The sequence below is a fragment of the Heptranchias perlo genome, chromosome 14 (assembly GCF_035084215.1).
Source record: "Heptranchias perlo isolate sHepPer1 chromosome 14, sHepPer1.hap1, whole genome shotgun sequence".
NCBI classification, from domain to species: Eukaryota; Metazoa; Chordata; class Chondrichthyes; order Hexanchiformes; family Hexanchidae; genus Heptranchias; species Heptranchias perlo.
Genome location: NC_090338.1, coordinates 58,118,737 through 58,144,382, shown reverse-complemented (window position 1 = coordinate 58,144,382; position 25,646 = coordinate 58,118,737). Strand labels below are relative to the sequence as shown.

The following is a 25,646-nucleotide window of genomic DNA, read 5'->3' as shown; positions in this document are numbered from 1 at the left end:
ACAAGGCAAAGACAGTATTCTGGAAGGAGTCATATCTTTTGACTTTAGTGTGCTCTGCAGACTCTTAAACAGGTATTGCCACTCTTTTATTGATGTGTACCATAAACTATTTTGCATTGGTATGAAATTGTCAGTATAATTGTACCGTAATAATTGTGCTAGGAAACAGTACCACACGTGCCAGCAGCCCTCATCTCCATTTGTGAGCCTAAACTGAGTGTGTAATGATTAGTCTGCTGACACAGTGCAATGCATTTAAATGCTCAGCTACTGTGAGGTGGTGGGGGGGTGGATGGGGAGAGAAGTTTTAGGAGTGCCTTTTAGAGTGAGATGGGCATGTTCTTTACTCCTGAAGGAAGATGCCATGTGAGTGGGAAGTGCTGTTTACAACAAGATGGATGAACTCTTCATTCCTGGAGAAGGGTGTCCTCTCTAGTGGGAACCACTCATTCATTCAGGCAGTTTGACTATCTCTGGTTCAGGGTACCCTGCATACAGTACTGCACAGAATGGATGCACAGGGCCTCATCCTAACAGGCCTCAAAGTCATGGCCTGAGCTCTGTGGAGACTGGAGGCTTATTTTTAAGAAATTGGACTTTTAATCTTTTCTGGCAAATTAGTAGCAACTCAGACTATAAGTACTTGAGTGGGAAGCTGGTTATCTTACAAAGAAAATGAGAGGCCTTGGACACAAAAGAAAAAAGCATTATAATCCCACACCCTTATCACATGTCAAGGATAAAAGAAGTTGAGTCCTATTCAAAGCAGTACATACAGTGTACAGATCTTGGGCAGTATGTAGAACCCTAATGTTACTTGCCTATTTCTCAAACTCAGTATCAATCCAGCTGCACGTTGGTGCACTGAGTTACAATTTAAAGAAACTCCACCATTACAGATCCCCCTTTCTAGATTTTGTGCTATGTAACACTGGAACATCTTAGCTCCAGTCTCTGCAGAACCATGTGCTTTTCCATATTACATCAAAGCAGGTGTTTGTACACGTGGACCAAGACACTATATGCATCTCAAGACAACTTATAGTCTGCCAAAATTTCTTTGTATGCCCATCACCATAGACAAGATTCACAGGTTTTCACCTATGCAGCGAATAAGCTATCAGATAGTCTACAGTTATTAAAGTCTGATCAAGTCTAGAGCTGCAATGGTGCTGGGATGTAGATAATAACTATAAATATCAAATAGAGCAGTAAACTGGACCAGCAATCAATGCATCTATCGACATCCCATTCTTTGGAAATACCATTGTGAATTACAAAACAGGGCTCCTCCAGGAAGTGAGAAAAATATATATTTGTAGAACTGTTAATTAGCTCACCAGTTCATTGAGCGGTGTTTAACGGTAAATACACTGTTGCACCACATGTTCCTGAATCTGAGCAGGTGGATGGGATGAGGAAGGAACTGGGTGGAAGAAATGTAGCAACAGCAATGAGAGCTCTTGGTCTGTGGCTTTACAGAGAGGAGGGGGAGAAAGAAGAAAACTTGGCAGCGCTCAGAGTAAGTTTTTCCCATCTCACCCAAGGACATTTATTTAATTACATTTTTGAGAGTTTTATTTTAGGCAGATATTATTTGGCTGTGTCACTGTTCCGGGCAGATAGAAGATTACAAACCAGATTTTATATTTCAATTTAACGGTTACTGACTCAAATTAAACTGTACTCCGTCCATGGGAAACCTATAAATCTACAAATGAGTTTTATGTTTCAGTTTTACTGCATGCCACGTTGAACTTTTGTTTAGCTGTGGTAAGCTTACAGAGTGCGGAACTATAGCCTATTTTAGCTACAGCACAATGAACACAGCCATCTGATTCTGTGGTACGTTCAGGTCACAATGCTGAGCAGGGTTTGAATATCCTGATTCTAGCCAATCATCTACATTCGTGATCTCCTCAGAGGATTAAACAGTCCTGTTTCCATCAGCGAATTGGAATCAGCATTGCCACTCATAGCAGTGTCCAGGTATTCTTCATTTGGTTGGATATAAAATGTACAATGTACAGCTTATGGTGACTGAAAAATAAGAACAAGCAGCACCACCAACCATAACAATCACAAGGAATCTGTTACCTGCCTCCCAGAATCCTGAAGAAACACCTACCAAATGGACATGATTTTTTTTTAAAACGATCTTGTTTTGACTAAAGAGCATCACCCCTTTCCCAAAGAATAGATATAATCGTTAATTTTTATTTTTATTTTTATTTTGTATTTTTCTTATGAATACTGAGGACATGGCTGGAAGGTGCCCAAATGTGTGAGGGACCACATTTAGCTGAATGGCAGTTGAAACTTCAATGCATCTAAATAGTCTCATTTAAGTCACGGGTACAGTAGTGTAGTGGTTATGTTACAGTGCTAGGAATCCAGAGGCCTGGACTAATAATTCAGAGAATGTGAGTTCAAATCTCATTATGGCAGTTTGAGAATTTGAATTCAGTTAAAAAAGCTGGAAATAAAAAGCTTGTATGAGTAGAAAAAGTGACCATGAAGTTATTGGATTGTTGTAAAAACCCAACTGGTTCACTAATGTTATTTCGGGAAGGCAACCTGCTGTCCTTACCCAGTCTGGACTATATTGTGACTCCAGTCCCACACCAATGTGGTTGAACCTACTACAGAATCAGATAGCTGTGACCTAGCAAGCCATTCAGTTATAACAAAAAACATTAGAGATGGGCAATAAATGCCGGCCTTGACAGCAACGCCTAGATCCGGAGAATGAATTTTTAAAAAAAAAAGTCTTATTTACATTTTTCTGTTTGTTGTTTTATGCTTTTACTTTGAATGGTCCATTATAGTAGGTGCGCCACTACCACCACCAGCATCGTCAGCATCGTCACCACGACTAAAATGGCAATATTGGGAAGTGCACCTTCCACCCTTTAAATAAAGCCCACTCCCAAAAGTTAATTTTTTCAGTTGGGAGGAGAAAGCACAGATGGCCACAATCTACCCTACAAACATTTATTTGTGGTCTCTTGCTACACACAAGTACTGTGTCCATCTAGATGTAGATTTGCTTACTGCATGTATCTCAATAACTTGGTTAGTGGGTCTGGGAATCTGGGTAGTAGGCTTGCTTATTGTGTGCTTCCAATAGCCAGACTGACAGGTCTGGATATGTAGATTTACTTATTGCATGCGTCTAATGGCTAGGCATAGAGGTCTCAAGCCTGTACAATTAATTCCTTAAATTGTTTGACTACCTAATGAATTCAAACAAAAGAACAGTTTGCTGAAGCGCTCAAAAGTTCTTGCAGGGATTGAAATAACCATCCATTTGCCAGACCAGCATGAGCTAAAGATACTAATGTGTACAGATGCACTAGGGCTAGTAAAAACACTTAAGTTCATCCCAAGGTCAAGTCAGACCAGAGCCACGTTATATATTTTGAGCTCATCTATCACGAAGAACACAAATCAGGACTGCCGATAGGAAGCTCAACAGGGATTCAGAAAGCAACAGTTAACACATTGGGAATAGCTCACCATCAGTACAGGTGCATTTGGAAAAGATGCTGACAAAAGGAAATGGGTGGGACAGGATACATAAGAAATAGGAGCAGGAGTTGGCCATACGGCCCCTCGAGCCTGCGCCGCCATTCAATAAGATCATGGCCGATCATCTGTCTCAACTCCACTTTCCCGCCCTATCCCCATATCCCTTGATTCCCTTAGTGTCCAAATATCCATCAATCTCAGTTTTGAATATACTTAACGACTGAGCATCCACAGCCCTCTGGGGTAGAGAATTCCAAAAATTCACAACCCTCTGAGTGAATTATGGCAGAGAGATGCTAGAGAAGGATGACGTGGTCAACAGTGTTGAAGGCCATTGTTGCAGTCACACAGGATGCTCTTTGTGACTTTGAGCATCAAGGTCTCAATGCTGTGGACAGGGCGGAATTCTGACTGGAGAATCTTGATCAGGAAATCGTGGGACAGGTGAGCACATATTTGTAAACAACACGTTTCAGGATTTTAGTAAGAAACTTTTCCTCATCTCGGTCCTAAATGGCCGACCCCTTATCTTGAGACTATGACCGCTAGTTCTAGACTCTCCAGCCAGGGGAAACAGCCTCTCAGCACCTACCCTGTCAAGCCCTCGTAGAATCTTGTATGTTTCAATGAGATCACCTCTCATTCTTCTAAACTCCAGAGAATATAGGCCCATTCTAGTCAATCTCTCCTCATAGGACAACCCTCTCATCCCAGGAATCAATCTAGTGAACTAAGACGGTATTCTAGGCCCTCTCCCAGGAAAGATGGATTCAGAATTTTAAGGTCTACTTTTAACCTTGAAGCATTCAGCATAGTCTAATTACATACGAACATACGAATTAAGAGCAGGAGTATACCATTCGGCCCCTCGAGCCTGCTCTGCCATTTGATAAGATCATGGCTGATCTGATTGTGACCTCAACTCTACTTTCCCGTCTACCTACTATAACCTTTGACTCCCTTGTTAATCAGGAATCTATCTATCTCACATACGTAAGGTTCAGTAATTCAGTATTAGTTTTATAGAACTAATACTGATGCAAGAATGCACACGATAAAACACACATTGTCAAATGCTTTAATAAGATGTCTGACTAGGGCAGCAATGTGCTAGGCTACTGAGTGGTACGACATGAGATGATGCCCACAATGCCCTGCATGCCAAGTTCCCAAGCTCACCACCTCCATCAGGCATAGGATGGGTATTTCCCCACAGGGAAAAAAAAGGAAGAGAAAAAAATGCAACAAAGAAGTTCTAATAAAGCTCTCAGCTGTTGGCTCAAGAGTGGCATTGACAGAGTCATGGGAACGGATCATTTCCCATTCTCTTGACCAGGAAATAGATGCAGGGAGATCTGTTTTTGAACAAAAATGGGGAAAACATACTCAAAACTAACTTGCTTTCATTTCTCAACAGTAGCTTATATTTTTATAGCACTCGTGTCCAGAATGTCTCAGAACGCTTATGGCTATGGCCTCGAGGAAGGTTTTGAAAGCAGGGTGATATCACAAGGTTATTGTGCTGAGGTAGGGAGTTGCAGAAGGAACAGGCATTGATAGTGTAGCAAAATGAGCAGAAAATGAGGATTAATTTAGTGTTGGAGGAATGGAGAGTACTTTTAGGGACTGATTGTTCAGGCTGGAGGAGATCGCTAGGGTAGGGTGGGGCAATGCAATGGAGGGGTTTGAAGGCTTGGCGAGCTAGTCAAGGAAGTGATAATGGTACCTGGGCCTTTGTGTGGATGAGGATGGGGCCATGGCATTCTAGATGAGTTGTAATTCGTGCAGGATGGAAGTGGGAAGGATGGCAAGTATAACTTTGGAGAAATCTAGCCTTGAGGTGATAAAGGCATGGAATTTGGCAGCAGAGAGGTAGAAATGGGGTGAAGACAGGAAGTGTTTCAGGAGTAAAATGGAGTCCTGGTAATGGATCAGGTGTGGGAGAGAAAGCTGAATGAGTGATTTTTCACACTGCATCATTCCATTCATTTACATTCCTCAATATAGCCAAGGTTTAAACTTGGTGTTGTAAAATTGTTTACAAAGGTTTAAAGAGTTTGTAATACAATACATCAATGTTATTGTACATCTAAATCTTTAAACTGGCAAATACCTGCTCAGGTGAGATATTTAGAGAGTCGTCTCTTGAGGAAACCTATCTGCTAGGACACAGTACTTGGATTGACAATTGCAGCACATCTGTCACTGCCACACAGCACATTGACAGCACTGTCCAGCTATCAGCCCTTCTCCCCTCTCCACATACTACCAAAGAGAGTGACATTCATCTCCATGCTGGACTGGAAACCAGTGGGGTCCACAGGTAGGAATATGACCCCTTCATTTCTTAGGAAAGATATTAGCTTTGGGACTGCAGTTGTACAATATCCCAATGACCTCCTCTCATATTTGGAGGGCACCCCATCAGGATTTTCAGTCAAGCCACCACAGCAGATGAAATAATCGACTTGTTTTATCACTGACATGAATTGAATTATTGCCCAGGCAGCAACTCCAGAGACTATTTAATGCAGATTAAAAGTACAATTACAGTAGATAGCTGAAAACAAATATGGATATAAATCAAGCTAATTGGATATAGGGGGCTAAATCTTCCTTACATCCAACATTAAAAATGTACGTCACCATAAATGATGTCCGAGAACGTTATTGCGTCACATGCACGTGATGTTGCAAGAAAAATGACATATGGTTCCCCCAGACTCAATTCTCCAAATATACTTGAAAGAGATTTATCAGATTATACAACAAACATGGCTGGTACCATTAGGACCTGTGACTCAGTGGTTGTCAACACCTCAGCATGTGTACCGCTATTATGTCATAACACTGCTTTTGATATTTTGTTGTAGTGTTTAGGAATATTCTGTGCACTTGGACTAGCAACAACAGCTGGAGGTTTAATACAATTAACTGTTTTAAATGGACTGGGAAAAAGGAAAAAAGATGAGGTTTAAATAAAAAGCTGGTGTGGGAATGGAGTCATGACGTTCATCCCATGATGTAGGGAGGATGATGATACAATAATTAATCCAAATAGACCTAATTTCTAGACCAATTAAAGCCTGCATCCATCATTTAAACAAAATAGTCCTTGGAATCAACAGTCCATCAGCAATTATACAGTTCTTAATAGAATCAGGCTCTGCAGGCGCTTGCATCATTTTAATACTTTAAAACTGAATTAAAACTCACCCAAATGTAAAACTGCATTAGGCAGCTGCCTTACTACAACTTCAAGAATCAAGACACCAATTAAGTTAGGTGGAATCAGAGCAAGTGGGGACTACCTCTGTGGCAATTCTGCACCATCAATAACTTCAATACATCATTTCACAATTCTGAAGAATGGGAACACCGAGGCCATTAATGCATCATTGCAAAAATATTGGCTAGGTTGCTCTGTCCTCACTCTCTCCTAATTTACTTGCACCTTCCCTCCAATTCTTCCTTCCCCCCCCCCCCCCCCCTTGTGTTCTTTTCTCAATTTTCTTTCTTGACATTTACCCTGTCCTTGGTATCTCAGCACCTCTCCCCAGCCCCTCATATCCGAACATGAGTAAATCTATGCGTTGACACACAGTAAGCAAAGAGGTAGGTATAATGTAAACTTATTTTGAAAAAAGGGAGATCATTAGCTGAACATTAAGAGCTAAAATAAAAGATATAAAATAAATGAGCCAAACTTGACCTAATTGATAAATGGAGGTTAGTAACCAAATACCACAAAAGTTCGATTCACAGAGAAATGGAATGAAATACCAAAAAGGGAGTACCAGATAGGCAGACAATTTTTGCAAAACCAAGACAGGACAGGATTGAAATGGGACAATTACAGGATTGGTAAATGGGACAATTACAGGACAGGTGATTACCTAGTGAGTAACTGAGCCACATAGAACTAGGTGCCAGGTTTGATCCTCGGTAGTACTGAGTTAGCTGCTCTCACCTGGGTAACAGTAGGGGCGGTACAAATGACGGTAGTATCCAGGATCAGTGAGACAGGGCACCCAAAAGTCATACATAAATACCATAAGCTGACCAAAAGAACAAGTGAACAAACTTGAATTTATATAGACAGTGCTGCATGGCCAGTGAATTACCTTTGAAATGTAGTCACTGTTGTAGACAAACAAACAGTAAGGTCCCATAAACAGCAATGAGATAAATGTCCAGATTATTTGTTTTAGTGATGTTGGTTGAGAGACTAATGTAAGCCAGAACACCAGGAGAACTCCTCTGCTCTTCCCAGATGGACATAAAAAATCCCAAAAATTCAAAGAGGGCAGATGGACCTTGATTTAATGTCTCATCCGAAGGACCTCATCAAGACAGTGCAACACTCCATCAGTATTCCACTAAAGAATTAGCCTAAGTTATTTGCTGAAATCTCTGGAGTGGGGCTTGAACCCAAAATGTTCTGATTCAGAGGTGAAAGTGCTACCACTGAGTCACAGCTGACACCAGAAAGAAATAAAAGTTTTCAAGAGAGTTGTATTGAAGAAAGTGGGGGAAAAAAAGAAAACATAACAAAGAAGAAGTTTTCATAAATTAAATAGTTTCCATTTCCTTGTGCAGCATGTGCGTGTGAGGTATATGTCCATATACAGACATCCTGGGAAGGCACCAAGTTATCATGTTCAACCTTGTTGTCTGTTGAAATAAGAAAACAAAATAGAAACTGCAGCTGCAAGAAAAGCTCAAATAGAAACTGCCAAAATCCAAACCCAGAAGGGCACCAGAATTGCAAATAAAGAAATAAAAAGATGGAACACTGACTAAAAGGCAAATAGAAATGTTTTAAATCTGAACATCCAGCTCTGAACTGCCCTTATGCACAGATGGGACTCTTCCTGGCATATGGAGCATTACACAAACATTTGAAGTTTATTCACAGTCTTCTTGACCTGAGTTGAGGATAATTGCAATCCAAGTCTTTGGAAGTATCCCACACTTGCATGTTATTTGCCAAGTATTAATATTAATGCAAGAAAGGTGATAATTCACTGCAATGAAATTAAACTGGACCACAATCACAGCTAGGAAAAAAAAGAGCGGCTGATCCAGCCAGAAAGAAATTACAAGATTAAAAGATAATTACAGATAAAGGAGGCCATTCGGCCCATCTTAGCTCATCCATCTACATTGACCGTAAAGTCCCCACAGCAGCATCCAATTGGTTGTTAAATAATTCCAGGATTTTACCTCCACTACTCTAGCCAGGAGTCCAATCCGCACGTTAATCATTCTTTGTTGGAAGAAAAGCTTCCTACTATCAGTCCTAAATTTGCCTTTTACTATTTTAAACCTGCATCTCCTTGTATTACTCTCTCAATTACTTTTATGGATTTACCTTTTCCATCCAGTTTCCAATCTTGTACACCATTATAAAATCATCTCTCAGCCATCTTCTTTCAAAGCTGAAAAGCCCAAGTTTTTCCAGTCTTTCATCATAACTGAAACCTCCACGACTGAGGACATTCCTTGCGGCTCTTCTTTGCACTGTTTCCAGGGCTTGAATGTCTCTCTTGTGCCTCGGTGACCAGAACTGGACACAGTACTGAAGGCGTGGTCTGACCAGAGCACTGTGCAGTTTGTTTGTGACTTCTTTGGCTTATATTCTACTGTCTTGGCTGTATTGGCTTTGTTGATTGTTGCTTTGCACTGGTTGGACATGTTGAATGCTAAGTTGACCAGAGTCCTGTTTTTTTCCCCAACTACATACAATGTACACTGCCCCTCCCCATGCCCGCACCATTACACCAAACTAGAAATAGCTCCACGACTTAAACATTTGTGCAGGAAGCAGTGAAATGCCTAACAGTGAGATAGCACAAAAGTACTCACATACTGCTCTCTCCCTCAGCCAATAGGGATCACAGAACAGCAATAAATCAATTGAACCACATCTCTCATTGTACCTTCCGTTCAAAGCCGGCACTATACTTAAAATCTTGGTCTTTATTGAGAAACAATTTTAAAGGTTATTGAACGGATTATTGAGCCCATCATGAACCATCGGAAGCTATGACTTGTGGTAACTGATTCCTCAAATTATCAAAGTTGTGAATTCAAATACTGGTGTATACAGCTATGCCCAAAATCAGACATTGAACAGATATCTAGCAGCTCACACAGACTATCTTCATAGACATCATTGCCTCAACCCTAATTTTAGCACTTTATAAAGGCCAAGTCCACCCAAACCTGAATGAAACTTCTGTATTGACACAGGCTCTTTTAAATTTCTCTTGCACTCTTGGACAGGTTGCAAGAAAAATCATATTATCTGATCCAGTCTCTCTTTCACCTCTATCTTCCAATCTCTTGATTTTCAAATTGCAACCTTTCTGTTCTCTATTTTATCCATTGCACTTTCCTCTCTTGATCCTTCCAAACTCCAAATACACTGTTCTCCACTCTCTTCCTTTTCTCTAAATCCTCACTGTGTTGAAATCAATGTTCATTCTTTCTCAGAACCTCAAATCTATGGGACTCCTGACCTTCCTCATGTTTTCTTTCCTCCTACAATTTTTAAACAAGGTCTTGTCTGCCTGTTCAGGTGGACATTGACGCTGTAATGACAAAATGCCTAGCTTGGTATTCTGGAAGGATGAGACTAAATGGGCTAAAAGGCCTTCTTCATTGGAACCTATCTCAAGAACATTTGATTAGTCAACATCAAGTTTGGGTTTTAAAAGCCTATAGTTTGCAAAAAGGGAAGTAAGGATTTTCAAAGTTGCTGGTGAGCAAACACATATGGGAAATTCCACCATATTTGGAGTCCAGTGTAGCTGAGGAATTTATATTAAAAAATGCATTCCAAAACTAGAAAGTGCAGTTGAATCAAATCTAGGAATTACAAAATGAGTTGGATAAAATATGTATGTGGGTGAAATAGTGGCAGATGAAATGTCATATGGGTAAGTATAAAGTACTACATATAGAAGAAACAAAAAGGGCAGCAAAAGTACTCCATGAATTTTGTTGAAATAGTTAGGGGTGAAGTTGAAAGAGATCAAAGGGCATTGATGTTAAATAACTGCAGAGCAGCAATCAACAAAGCTGATAGAAGATTGAACTATGTAAGTCTATAGAATATAATTCGAAAGAAACGATGTTTAAACTGTACAGTACTTTGATCAGACAATATCTTTAATATTGGGTCCACTTTTGGTCACTGAAGTACAAGGGAGAAATTCAAGCCCTAGAGCCAGTGCAGAGAAGAGCCACAAGACTAATCCCTAAAATCAGAGGGCTAAGTTATAAGAAAAAAACTGGAGAAACTTGGACTTTTCATCCTTGAGAAGCAGCCGTATAGAGGTATACAAGTAAAACTGTATAGAAAAGGTAAAGCTGGAACACTACTTCAAATTAGATGACGACAGAAGGACAAGAGGTCATAGGTTCAAATTAGTGAAAGGCAAATTTAGGACTGAGGTCCAGAAGCTCTTCTGCACACAAGTCAATATGTGGAAAGGAATTCTGGGTAGGGTAGTGAACACAAAAACCACAGAGTCATTTGAGAAAGTTAAATGGTATGATGGGGCGGGGGGTTTGCAGGTTCTTTCTGGATGGCAAAACTAAGACAGTTGAACAGCTTTCCTCATCTGTGTCTATCTTGTTATTTTTGTGACTCAAACAAACATGGCCTGAATAAAATAATTGTTGCCTACCAAAACTACTGTTTGGCTCCTATAGCCAACTGCCAAATACAGGGGCAAGCCAATCAAACATTTTTGTAGAGTTCAAATAATTTCAACCGGAACTGACCAGCTGAGGTTTGAATCCATAGATAAAATAATCAACCTCCAAGTCCTGTGAACAGAGTGAATAACACATAGGTGCCAATTAGGACCAAGGATATCCCATAGTCATTCAATGCACCGACGGGCTACTGTGTAGATCCAATTCAGATTGTGACTACTTTTAATAGGAAGGAGATACAAGGCTTATTATAGCACAGCAGTAACTAGAAGTACCATCAATCTCCTCCTTTCAGGACGCTGATTAGATCTTGATGAGCATCTCGCTCATCTGCATCCTGGAATGAAACATGAACATACTTCTCTTAAATAGAGAGGAACATTCTAAATTTCAACGACTTACCCATTTCTCTTAATGGTAGAGGGTACAGGATGAGCAACACTTTGTCCCTATGTGTCATCACAATTTGAAACCAGCAAAGCCTTTATGATACCCAATTCTATGCTGTAAATTGTTTATTCAGTACCAGGAAAGATATCCAATCACATAGCTGTACAGTCTAATGAAAATGTGGCAAATTTTATAATACAGAGGATAAGAGAAATCTTGGCAATTCAGTGCATCATTCTCTGTGATGAGTCACAGTGTCCAACATAGAGATGCTAATTATAGCGTGAAGTTTCTGCAAAGAAAGAAATTCAAAGGAAAATAACCCAACTGCAAAATAAAAACACACTTGATTGCCCAACCGACCGCTAAATGCAACCGCATGCTACCGACAGGTTTGCAGTTCTGATACAACTCACGAACAGATTCCGCTCAATTTTACAATTTTTAAATGGTTCAATACTTGATATTTATTCACATCAGGCCTCTATAAACTCAATATAAAAACAATTGGTGCTCACAAGATATGAAACCAGAGAAATTAGATTTCCCCTCTCTCCTCCCAAGTTTGCTGTCTGACTCTCCTGAAAGTGCTGACTTTTGTTGAGGTACGGTTCCATCGGCACCGACAATCCCCCAGTACTTCACTCAAATGGTCTAGATAATAAGTGTTGGCAGCTATTTAACTGAAGGGCACCAAAGCCTACCTAATTCTGTGCTCAATCGACTTTTGCACACAAAAACCCTTGCAGATTTTTCCCTTCAACAACCTAGGGGCTCGGAGGCTAACTGTTGTGCCACAACTGTTCTCTAGCTCAGATCAGCTAACTCAGCATCAACTCTAAATTGAGCCTGGGAGCTTCTGATCTATATGGCCTAGCGTTGCACTAGATAGCATTTCTCTACTAAGTCATTAGGGGAATTCAAAATGTAATTCTTAAACAAATGATCTTTTGTGGGTGTCCTTCAATTCTACTCTCAGAACTGTATTTAAACAGAGTCCAGCACATTATCTGCAGCCACAGCCTTTCCCTGCCATTTGGCAGGACAAAGTACCCGGCTCTATCACGCAAGAGGTCATTCAATAAATCTGGGTGATGAATGTGGTAGAATTGTTTATCTCACCCAGTCAGGCCTGCTCTTTCCATAAGTGTGGGATGAAAGGTGTGGAATGTTTCTGTTGCTGGCACTATGTTCTGTGTGCACAACCTCTACATTCCAGAATTCTGGAAAGAACAAAGGCGACTAGGAGAGGGAGATAAAATATGAAGCAAACATAAGAATGAACAATTTTGTTTACAACTGCACAATACTTGCAATTGAAAATGAATCTTGCAATACAATCAAAATGATATTATTACGTTGATTAAACACAAAGTATTTTGTTTTTATTCTCAGAATTATGCCATTTTAAAGTAACAAAGGACTCTTCCTGTGTAGAAATGCCAATTTAATAACCAAAGCCACAAGTGGAAAATGAAGCTTGGGTTGACAAGTAGCAGGTAACATTCGCAACACATAAGTGCCTGGTCATGACCATCTCTAACAACATAAAGCCCAATCATCTCCCCATATCCATCAACGGCACCACCATCGACACCTTGAGGGGGGAGGGGGTCACCACTGACCTGATGCTTAACTGGGCAACCACATCAACACTGTGGCTACAAGGGAAGAGCAAAGACTGGGTACACACCTCCTGACCCCCCCCTAAAGCCTCTCCACTATCTGCAAGGCTCAAGTAAGGAGTGTGATAAAATACTCACCACTCACCTGGATGGGTGCAGCTGCTACAACACTCAAGAAGCTTGACACCATAAAGGAAAGAGCAGATTAACTTGATCGGTGCCCCTGCAATTGGACTTGATGACCATCCCCTCCATCACCAGCATATTGTGATTGCAGAATGTACTATCTACAAGATGCACTGCAGCAACTCACCAAGGTTACTTCAACACCATATGCCTCCCCTGTGACATCTACCACAGAGAAGGACAACAGTGGCAATGTTGTGGGAACACCATCACCTCCAAGTTCCCCACTATCCTGACTTAGACATGCATCACCATTGCTAAGTCAGTATTCTGGAATTCCTTGTTTAACACCATTGTGGGAGCACCATCACCACAAGGACTGCAGCAATTTAAGGCAGCGGCCCAGCATCACTTTGTCGGAACAATTAGGAATGAGCAATAAATATGGCAGCACCAGTGTTGCCCGCATCCCGAGAACAAATAAAAAGTGTTCTACTCTTTCAGCATTCAACTCACTAGCCCTGCAATATCACATGACTTCAGCTACCCAGCCAACCGTGTGATGCTACCCCCACTAAACTAACCCTACAATATCACTCAACCAGCAACACGACACTGCACCACCTTAGCTATCCAACTAGTTCCATGGTGTAATCACACTCAACCAGCCACACAGGCCATGCTACTTCAGCTGCCCAACCAGCCCCATGATGTAATCTCAGCCAACCCCAACCTAGTAATATTATCACATCTAACGAGCTGCACAGTGCCTCCTCAGCAACAAACTAGCCCCATGATGAAAAGTTAATTCCCTGATTACTGGTTTGTGAAAATCTGACTAAATATTCTGAATTTAAAAGAGAGGCTTGCTGTTACCAGGCAAAAGAGACAGAGTTGGTATATGAGGGAGTTTTGAGCAACATCAGCTCTGGAACAGCTCAGTGCAAGAACTCTACAGCACAGCCAAGACTGCAGTGCAGCTGTGAAAACTTTTTAAATGATCTTTTAATAAATAGAGCAAAATATTAAAACATAGACAAAAATATATGTGCAGCACCAAAGTGCTGACATTCACCTCAATGTACAAACATGGCAAGAGCCTGAAAGATTCACTACATTTGCAGAGTTTTTCTGATCTTTGATGCCACTGAATTGCAATTATTTGGAGCCCTGGACCCCTTATCTTGGATGAAAAATGCCAGGGTCCATCTGACTAAAGGTTTTCAATTTAGCATCACAAGGTCCAAGAAGGTAGTAGTAAGAAACACCACCAATTTAAGCTTCAGCATTACCAAAGATAAGAAAAATGTATCTCTGTTAGACAACTTGCATTTACATAGCGCATTTAACACAGGAAAATATCCCTAGGTGCTTCAAAAGGAGCGTTATCAGACAAAAATTGATACTGAACCACAGAAGGAGCAATTAGGAAGGGTGACTAAAAGCTTGGTTAAAGAGGTAGGTTTTAAGGAGGGTCTTAAAAGGAGGAGAGAAAGGTGGAGAGGCAGAGAGCTTTAGGGAGGGAATTCCAGAGCTTAGGACTTATACGGCTGAAGACACAGCCACCAGTAGTGTGAAGAGATTGGGAGATGCGCAAGAGGCCAGAGTTGGAGGAACGCAGAGTTCTTGGAGGGATGTAGGGCTGGAGGTGGTTACAGAGATAGGACAGGGCGAGGCCATGAAAAGATCTGAACACAGGATAAGAATTTTAGAATCAAAGCGTTGGTGGACCGGGAGCCAATGTAGGTCAGCAAGCACAGGGGTGGTGGGTGAATGGGACTCAGTGTGGGTTAGGAAACGGGCAGCAGAGTTTTGGTTGAGCTTAAGTTTATGGAGAGTGGATGATGAATGGCTGGCCAGGAGAGCACTGGAATAGTCGAAACTGGAGATAACAAAAGCATAGATGAGGGTTTCAGTAGAAGATAAGATGAGGCAGGGGCGGAGACGGGTGATGTTATGGAGGTGGAAGTAGGTGGTCTTTGTGATGGAGAGGATATAGGGGCAGAAGCTCAGCCCAGGATCAAATAGGATGCCAATGTTGCGGACAGTCTGGTTCAGCCGAAGACAATGGCCAGGGAGGGGGTTAGAATCGATGATGAGGGCCGAAGATAATGGCTTTGGCCTTCCAATATTTAGTTGGAGGAAATTGTGGCTCATTCAAGACTGGATTACGGACAAGCAGTCTGACAACACAGAGGTAACGGTGCGGGGCAGGAAGAGAAGCCATTGCAGGAGACTCTCTGGCTATAACTGGATAGGTAAGAGTGGATCTCGGCAAGGGCTGTCCCACTCAGCTGGACAACGGAGGAGAGGTGTTGCAAGAAGATGGTGTGGTCAACCGTATCAAAGGCTGCGAAAGATGAGGAGGGATAGTGCACCATGGTCAAAGTCAGCGAAGATGTAATTTGTGACTTTGATTAGAGTTGTTTCAGTACTGTGGCAGGGGTGAAAACCTGATTGGAGAGGTTCAAACGGAGTTACAGGAAAGATGGGCACAGATTTGGGAGGCGACAACACATTCAAGGAATTTGGAGGAGAGGCTGGAGATAGGGCAGTAGTTTATAACATTAGAAGGGTCAAAGATGTTTTTTTTTTGAAGAGGTGGGTGATGGATGGCAGATTTTCAAGAGGGGGGACAGTACTTGAGAAGAGGTAACCGTTTACAATACTGTATCAACTAATTAGGCGATACCATTATTCATCAAGTCAGACCATCACATAACTTAGATACAAAAAAGTCAAGAGCAAGTTATGAAAGAATGTCTCCCTGTGACTGGGCATCAATGGGATTTAAATTTACCACTGTTTATTCTAAGAAAACCTATAATTTAAAATTGCTGTAGTTGAATTTTAGTGTAGACATATGCTTACTTACTACAGTCCTGGGGGTACAGACTTCCCCTTTCTCCAGAGGCATTTAACTCTTTTAAATGGATATTCAGTTGAAACGCAGATAATCAAAGCCCAAAAGCAAAGTTTATGTCATTGCTGACCATACAGCTAAATGAGAATGTTCAGTTCTTGGATTGCAAAATACTTCAAAACATTAAAAATGATTAATCAGTTCTGTGCTCTAAAGGAAAATGCAGAACAGATTTTTTAAATAAAATATTATTGATGTCCTACACAGTCAGGAAAATGAATGGTCTCACTACCTCTATGATTAGCAATATTTCATCTCTGAGGCTGTGACAGGCAACATGTTTTGGTCAAATCACCATTAAGGAGATTTTCAAAATGGTGATTACACAGTTGTATTCTAAGAGGATGGAATGAGCAACAGCAAAAAAAAACTGGAATTTTTATTCATTAGGGCAGGAGGCCACATAACTGGTATAGAAACAGCATACTTGGGCATGCAATAATCATACTCAAAGAATGGACAACCAGTGTTTTACAAGCTATGGCCAAAGTGCGATTCTTTATTTATCCAAGTCCCCCCACACACAATCCCACCCAGTGCTTAACCAAGGGGAAGTGACACTGCCATTACCATAACAAACACAAACCTTTAGCATACTAGCGGAATCAATATAGGAAACAAATTAGATGGTGTGGAGGAACTCCTGCTGGTTTATTGTAAGATCATCTGTAAGATTACATTTTTCAATGAAATGGGGAGCATTACAGGCCCAGCATATCCAGGCGAAGGCACATGACCTGATCTACAAAGCAGACACTGACTGACAATAAGTGACAGAAGTGAGGAAGAATGAAAGATACATGACCATCTCAACAAGCTCAGGCAGGAACGCTCCCCTGTGATGGCTCCTGTTCCCTGCACTGAGGAGCTATTCTAAAGAATGAATCAATCAGATCTTCCAAAGCTCAAGTGAATGTCACTGAGTAGAAACTGAAAGACATAGCATGAAAGGTAATGAAAGCAATAAAGAGTTAATAGGAGAGACAAGAAGAGAAATAGGTGAAGAGAAAGGCAGGAAAAAAGTAATTGAGAGAGACAAGTGTGGGAATGAAAAAGACTAGTTGGAAAGAGGCAATAAGAAAAAGGGAAACCGAGGGAATGAGCTAAAGTGTAAATGAAGAAGGAGAATGAGGGAACATAAGAGTAGGAGAGGCAGAGATAAGTAAAGCATGAATGAGAGAGGGGTATTGAGAGGGGGGAATTGAGGGAGATGGAGAGGGGAAAATAAGAGAGAAAGAATGAAAGAAGCAAGAAAAAGTACAATTCAAATTTCAAGTAAATATTTGGAAACAAAGCATGCCAAAAGTCATATTGATTGATAGGTGTAGCAGGACCTGGACAGCATTCAGGCTTGGGCTGATAAGTGGCAAGCAACATTCACGCCAGGCAATGCCCATCTCCAACAAGAGAGTCTAACCACCTCAAATGACTCAATGGCATTACCATCGCATCCACCATCAACATCCTGGGGGGCCGCCATTGACCAGAAACTCAAATGGACCAGCCACATAAATCCCATGGCTATTAGAGCAGGTCAGAGGTTGGGTATTCTGCAGTGAGTGGCTCATCTTTGACTCCCCAAAGCCTCTCAACCACCTACAAGGCACTTCAGGAGTGTGATGGAATACTCTCCACTTGCCTGGATGTGTGCTGCTACAACACTCAAGAAGCTAGACAACATGCAAGACAAAGCAACAACAACTTACATTTATATGGCGCCTTTAACATTGTAAAAAGTCCCAAGACGCTTCACAGGAGCGTTATTAAACAAAATTTGACACTGAGCCAATAAGGAGAAATTAGGACAGGTGGCGAGGTAGGTTTTAAGGAGTGTCTTAAAGGAGGAGAGAGGTAGAGAGGTGGAGAGGTTTAGGGAGGGAATTCCAGAGCAGCTGAAGACACAGCAGCCAGTGGTGGAGCGATTAAAATCGGGGATGCGCAAGAGGCAAGAATTGGAGGAGCGCACAGATCTCAGAGGGTTGTAGGGCTGGAGGACGTTGCAGAGATAGGGAGAAGCGAGACAATGGAGGGATTTGAAAACAAGGATTAGAACTTTAAAATTGAGGCATTCCTGGACCGGGAGCCAATGTAGGTCAGCGAGCACAGGAGTGATGGGAGAATGGGACTTGGTGCGAGTTAGGATACGGCAGCAGAGAATCGGATGAGCTCAAGTTTATGGAGGGTGGAAGATGGGAGGCCAGCCAGGAGAGCATTGGAATGGTCAAGTCTAGAGGTACCAAAGACACGGATGAGGGTATCAGCAGCAGATGAACTGAGGCAGGGGTGGAGACGGGCAATGTTACGGAGGTGGAAGTAGGCAGTCTTGGTGATGGGGCGGATATGTGGTCAGAAGCTCATCTCAGGGTCAAATAGCATGCCAAGGTTCCACGTGGTCCGGTTCAGCCTCAGACAGTGGCCAGGGAGAGGGATGGAGTAGGTGCCTAGGGAATGGAGTTTGCAGGGAAAACCAAAGAAACGGCTTCGGTCTTCCCAATATTTAGCTGGAGGAAATTTTTGCTCATCCAACAGTGTGACAAATGAGAGATAGTGGAGGGGTCGAGAGAGGTGCTGGTGAGGTAGAGCTGGGTGTCATCAGTGTACGTGTGGAATCTGACATTGTGTTTTTGGATGATGTCGCCGAGGGGCAGCATGTAGATGAGAAGTAGAAGGGGGCCGAGGATAGATCCTTGGGGCACTCCAGAGGTAATAGTGTGGGAGAAGGAAGAGAAGCCATTGAAGGTAATTCTGTGATTCAAGCAGTCCACTTGATTGGCAGCCCATCCACCACCTTAAACATCCAATCCCTCCACCACCGGCGTACCGTAGCTGCAATGTGTACTATCCAAAGGATGCACTGCAGCAACTCATCAAGGTTTCGTCAACAGCACCATCCAAACCAGCGATCTCCACCACTGTGAAGGACAAGGGCAGCAGGTACATGGGAATATCATCACCTCCAAGTTCCTCTACAAGTCATACACCATCCCAACTTGGACATATATTAACGTTCCATGATTTTGATCCAGTGAAAATTGAGGAATTCCCCATCTAACAGCACTGTGGGAATACCTTCACCACATGGACTACAGTAGTTCGAGTAGAAGGCTCATCAGCACGTTCTCAAGAGCAACAAGGGATGGGCAATAAATGCTGGCCTTGCTAGCGACGCCCATATCCCGAGAATGAATATAAAAGGTTTAAAAATTCCTTGCACAGTATACTTTAGTTACAGTGAGGATAACAGTGAGCATACTAGCGTTCCATAGTTAAAAGTTGTGGCCCATTGTATATAATTACTTTTCCTTGGTTCTTGAGCATTGAAAGGTTGGGCACGCCTGATCTAAATCTACTCAGATGTAGATGTTCAAAACCTCGCAATAACCATATTAACAGCATCTCCAGAGATACCATCGGTCCTATATAAGCTATAAACGATCATGTTGACCTTCACCAATAAAACACTTACTGGACATAATTCCACTAGACCCCATCACATTAGTTAGCAGTAACTTGATACCCCTCCCCTAAATCCAATAAAGTATTGATGCCAAGATCCTTTTCATACATGGTTAACCCATCTTTGTTCAGTTTTAAGTGTTCTGCAGGTGGTGTGTCTTTAAGAGCTTACCCTACCATCAGGCTCCCCCTGTTGAGCTACTGTCAGCCCAGTTATCGTGGATCACAGTCCTCTAAATCTCTCCCACAAAATTCTTTGTTACAGTCCGTGTTGAGGTCTTCATTAATATTTATTAAAATCACCATAGTGAGGGGTTTTAAATATATTATTCATTTCTCTGTAAACCAAGAGAAGACAAGGGTCGTGATCTTTGGACTTTATGAATATCAAACTTGTACATCCGCAAATGTGCAATTTTAAAATGGAAGGTTTTTTTTAAGCATAATTAGACAGCTAGGTAGACAGATAGATGGGACTTGTTTGAGCACAAATTGTTAAATATCTCAATCTGAATTGATCACTATACCTAATAGGACAGTGCATATACCTCACACTCAATTGATTATTATACTTACCTAGGTAGTGCACTGTACCTCCACACTCTCAATTGTTAACTACATCTACCCTAGCAGTGATTGCATCCTCAGTTGATCATCACAACTGCCTAGATAGGGCACTGCACCCCCACACTCTGAAGTGATTGTGGGCTGGATTTTATACCTACTCAAGCAATCTCACTTTCAGCCAGCCAGTCCTCTTCCAGACTTAACCCTTTTGATTCCCAAGAGTTTGCTGGTCACATAATGGTCTCTAGATTCCAATTTCATCTAAATATTGACAAATATTCAGATTATAGATAATTACACTTTTCTTTTCCCTCGATCTGTATGAGGTCATGGAGGTCAGCTTGATATGATTTCCTTCACATAAGAGGGGTGAGCAAAAATACATGCAAGTCAAAATTAGCATTACAAGTGGAAAGGGGCTATGCACCAGGTTTCCATTGGATACAATCTTCACAGCAAATCTGAACAAAGAGCATAACAGCAAGTTTTATACATCTCCGATCTTTCCTTTATGTAATGGCTTTTTCCAGCTGCCACACCAGCAAGAACTTTAAAATGACGTGGCTTTGGCTTTAAATAGGTAAAATAGAAGGAATCTGATTAACAGGAGCATCCTCCACCCAATCAAGTTATTGGGACAATGGTCCAAAAACATATGAAAGTGCAAAGCTCCAGCAACTGTTCGTTTTCCTGTGTTTTTCGTTTAAAAAAAAGCTTTTAATGGGCCCGGGAAAGGGAGTGCGGGCCACACCGTGAAGTCAAACAATTTCCATAGTTCTGGAACCATGCAAACATTACTGAGAACCACAGGTACAGAATGCGATGCCATAACTGTTTATAACATTCTATCCAGGAATGACTAGGTTGCAAAGGCAATGCGTGATGCATTTACAATTTTCTCCTTTTATTTTGAAAAAAAGAGCGAAATTGATGGCGAAATTTATCCATTAAGGCTCGAATTACTCAATATAATCTCAACATTTGCTACGCCAACCTTTCCCCAAATACCGATATAAATCAGTCACACTAACTGCATTATCATCAGTTACAATCAGAAAGGAGGCCGGCCAATGAAATAACCAATATTATAAGCACATTACAACTCCGTAAAAATACCAATTATAAGCGACATCGCATATGGCGAATAAAAAAATACATGAAGCATCGGTTACATTGTACAGCGATTGATGCACCAAAATAAAAGCCCCTCTAATAAATGGGGGGAGGCGGCATAAATTGCAGTCATTCCATCCATCTGATCATCTGCGTGGTCCCTTCAGCCTGCGTTACCATGTAACAAAGAGTGCGAGATTTGCGCTTCATTGACTGGCACCTATCAGTAAGCGCAAGGCGACGGGAGAAGAGGTTTGTCCATCACACAACAGCCTTAAGCGGCTCAGATTCTTTGACACAGCAACTTCAGACCACAAACACAGGATAAATCCAGGAACCGCAGGTACTGGCGTCGCCCTCTGTTACCAGCAGATTATCTATCGAACGGCAAGCAGCGTTTAATATTTTACAATTGAAACAATTAAAGAATAATTGGAGGAAAAACATACTAAAAATGCACCTCAATAAATATAAATAGCTCACCAACCACCCGTGAAACAGTGTTATTAACTGCAGATTTTTCATGGATATATTGAACCATGGTATCTCAAGGGTATCGAGGACGATCCTTATATATACTATTCATTAATTAATTTGGGAAGAAAACAAATCAATATTGAATCCCATTATATAATCGCTACAATTTTATGAATCCATTTTGAAATATTTATACTTTGTAACGTATATAGGTTAGTTCATGTTTTACACCATTTTTAATATTTATATATATTGCATGATGATGTTTTCTCGAATCCGATGGTGCCCTATTGTTCGCCTGGAGCTAGACGCTGGTGCATTTCCCAACTCTGCAATAGGAGGAAATCCCCAAAGCCGAGATTTGCGATTTACCATCTGCATCCCCCCATCTTCATCTTTTCCCAAACCTCATCTCCACTCCCAGCCCCCCGCTCCCCGATCCAGCCCGACTCAATGCCGAGATCCCCTTACCAGTCGGTGGAGGTCTTCTCGTTGATGACATCCTCATAGGCTGTGAGTAAAGCGAGTCTGTTATTACTGAGATTGAGCGCCATGGTCCCTGCTCCCATTGAGATCTCTCCGGCTCCGAGGCTGCAGCTGCGCTCGCTCTAAAACTGAACAAAGGCTCCTCCCGCACTGCGCCGGGTCCTAGTGCCTGGTGGGGTACCCGCCCCACGCTGAAACTGAACAAAGGCTCCTCCCGCACTGCGCCGGGTCCTAGTGCCTGGTGGGGTACCCGCCCCACGCTGAAACTGAACAAAGGCTCCTCCCGCACTGCGCCGGGTCCTAGTGCCTGGTGGGGTACCCGCCCCACGCTGAAACTGAACAAAGGCTCCTCCCGCACTGCGCCGGGTCCTAGTGCCTGGTGGGGTACCCGCCCCACGCTGAAACTGAACAAAGGCTCCTCCCGCACTGCGCCGGGTCCTAGTGCCTGGTGGGGTACCCGCCCCACGCTGAAACTGAACAAAGGCTCCTCCCGCACTGCGCCGGGTCCTAGCGCCTGATGGGGTACCCGCCCCACTCTGAAACTAAATTAAGGCTCCTCTCGCACTGCTCCGGGTCCTAGTGCCAGGTGGGGTACCCACCCCACTCTGAAACTGAACGAAGGTTCCAACTGCACTGCGTCGGGTCCTGGTGCCTGGTGGGGCACCCGCCCCACTCTGAAACTGAACAAAGGCTCCTCCCACACTGCTCCATGTCCTACTGCCAGGTGGGGTACCCGCCCCACTCCAACTGAAAAAAGGCTCATCCCACACTGCGCCGCGTCCTAGTGCCTGCCCTGTTCCCGCCCCAATCTGAAACTGAACAAAGGCTCCTTCCGCACTGTGCCGGGTCCTAATGCCAGCCATGTACCCGCCCCAATCTGAAAGTGAACAAAGGCTCCTCCCACACTGCGCAGGATCCTAGTGCCAGCCCTGTACCCGCCCCAATCTGAAAGTGAACAAAGGCTCCTTCCGCACTGCGCTGGGTCCTAATGCCAGCCATGTACCCGCCCCAATCTGAAACTGAACAAAGGCTCCTCCCACACTGCGCAGGATCCTAGTGCCAGCCCTGTACCCGCCCCAATCTGAAACTGAACAAAGGCTCCTTCCGCACTGCGCCGGGTCCTAATGCCAGCCATGTACCCGCCCCAATCTGAAACTGAACAAAGGCTCCTCCCACACTGCGCAGGATCCGAGTGCCAGCCCTGTTCCCGCCCCAATCTGAAAGTGAACAAAGGCTCTTCTGCCATTTTGCCCAGTACTAGTATTGGCCTGATTGCCCATCCCTTCTAAAACCAAAGGTTCCTCCCCAATAGTCAGGGTCCTAGTCCCTGCCTTTATACCGTGCCCCATTATGAAACTGAACAAAATGTCATCCCACACTATACTAGGATTCTCTACGCTGGATTGCTACTATTCCTGCTTTCAAACTGTGATGTGGAGATGCCGACGAAGGAGGTAAGCTCCGAAAGCTTGTGATTTTCAAATAAAACTGTTGGACTGTAACCTGGTATTGTAAGATTCCCTACATTTGCTTTCAAACTGACTAAGGCTTTTCCCACATTGCACAGGGTCCTAATGCCTGCTTCAGTATCCCATTCCACCCCTCCCTGAAACTGAACAAAGGCATCTCCCTTACTGCACTGAGTCCTAGTGCTCTGCTAGAGTACCCTACTCTGAAGCTGAACAAAGGCTACTTCTGCACTGCAGAGGGTCCTAGTGTTTGCTAGGATACCTGCCCCTCTCTAAAACTGAACAAAGACTTCTTGCATACTACACTGGGTCCTTGTGCCTGCCATCATACTCTGTCCCCACTCTGGAACTGAACAAAGTCTCTACCAGCACTGTGCTGGGTCCAGATACCCACCTGTACATCCTGCTCCATTTTGAAACCAAACACAGGTTCCTTTTCCATTGAGCTGGATCTTAGTGCTACCAACATATGCTGCTCCACAACGAAACCAAACAAAAACTTGTGCACTGCCCTGGGTTTTAATACCAGCCAGCATACCCTGCCTGCACTGAAACTGTGATGTGGAGATGCCGGTGATGGACTGGGGTGGACAAATGTAAGGAATCTTACAACACCAGGTTATAGTCCAACAAATTTATTTTAAAATCACAAGCTTTCGGAGATTATCCCCTTCGTCAGGTGAATGAGTGAAAGGTTCTCAAATTGCATATCTTATATTAGGCTGGGACACCATCACACCAATCAAAAGGTGTTGTTGGTGTTCAGACAGATTAGCCACGGAGAACAGTATGTCCCAGTACACTGAATATACATTGTTTCAGATTACACAGACAGAGAGAAAGAGACCCAAATGGCAGAGAGAGAGAGAGAGAGAATATTAAAAACAGATAACTTTTTTTCCCCCTTGCTGGTGGGGTTACGTGTAGCGTGACATGAACCCAAGATCCCGGTTGAGGCCGTCCTCATGGGTGCGGAACTTGGCTATCAGTTTCTGCACTGAAACTGAACATTTTTACATTACTTGGATTCTAGTGCCCACCCATTTACACCACTCCGCCTTCACCTGGAAACTGAACTAAAGAAAGAAGTATACTTTTATTTATATAGCTTGTTGATATTGACTACCTCCTAACACTTGTAAATTATAATCACAACAAAATGGCAGTTTCAGTAACTGGACTGAGTCTTCTAAACTGAAACCTTGCACCTCTGCATGTTGTGAATGGGACAGCATGTGACAAGACTAACAATTATGCTTTAATTCCAGTATAATGCACTGGGTTTTCAAAGATAAGTTCTATCACTAAGGTCAAAGATGCTATATAAAGGTCTTGCATGGTTTACTCATGACCAATTTGATACACATTGAGCATGATTTTTACATGATGGCGGGAAGTCAGCGGGTGGGTGTGTAGTCGCTTGGGAAACCCGAGAAACTTTTCTGTGCATCGGCTCGAGCGATCGCGACTAAATTGAACGCCCTTAATGTAACTTCTGGGTTTTGCGTCTCTAAGTGAGGGTACTGCGCACCCAAATGACGTGCTGTGAACAGGAGTATTTAAAGGGCCATTGATTTTGAAGGAGAAAGGAGGTAAATTGAAAAATGCAGCATCACAGGTCTAAGGCAGCACCCTGTTTTAGCAACTCCTCTCTTGAGCAGGAGCAGGAGCAGGAGCAGGAGCGAGGATTATCCTGAGATTATGCCCCATAGTTCTAGACTTTCCAGCCAGGGGAAACAATCTCTCAGCATCTAC

At 42.7% G+C, this 25,646-nt stretch overlaps 1 protein-coding gene across 1 annotated transcript in view; it reads right to left on the bottom strand.

The window, feature by feature from the left end:
• Window positions 1-22,601, bottom strand: part of LOC137332552 (drebrin-like) — a 183,406-nt gene extending 160,805 nt beyond the window's left edge. Inside the window, exon 1 of the mRNA XM_067996464.1 lies at window positions 22,408-22,601. Coding sequence (XP_067852565.1) covers window positions 22,408-22,505 — 98 coding nt within the window. The 5' untranslated portion in view covers window positions 22,506-22,601. The remainder of the gene's footprint in view (window positions 1-22,407) is intronic.
• Window positions 22,602-25,646: the final 3,045 nt, after the last annotated feature.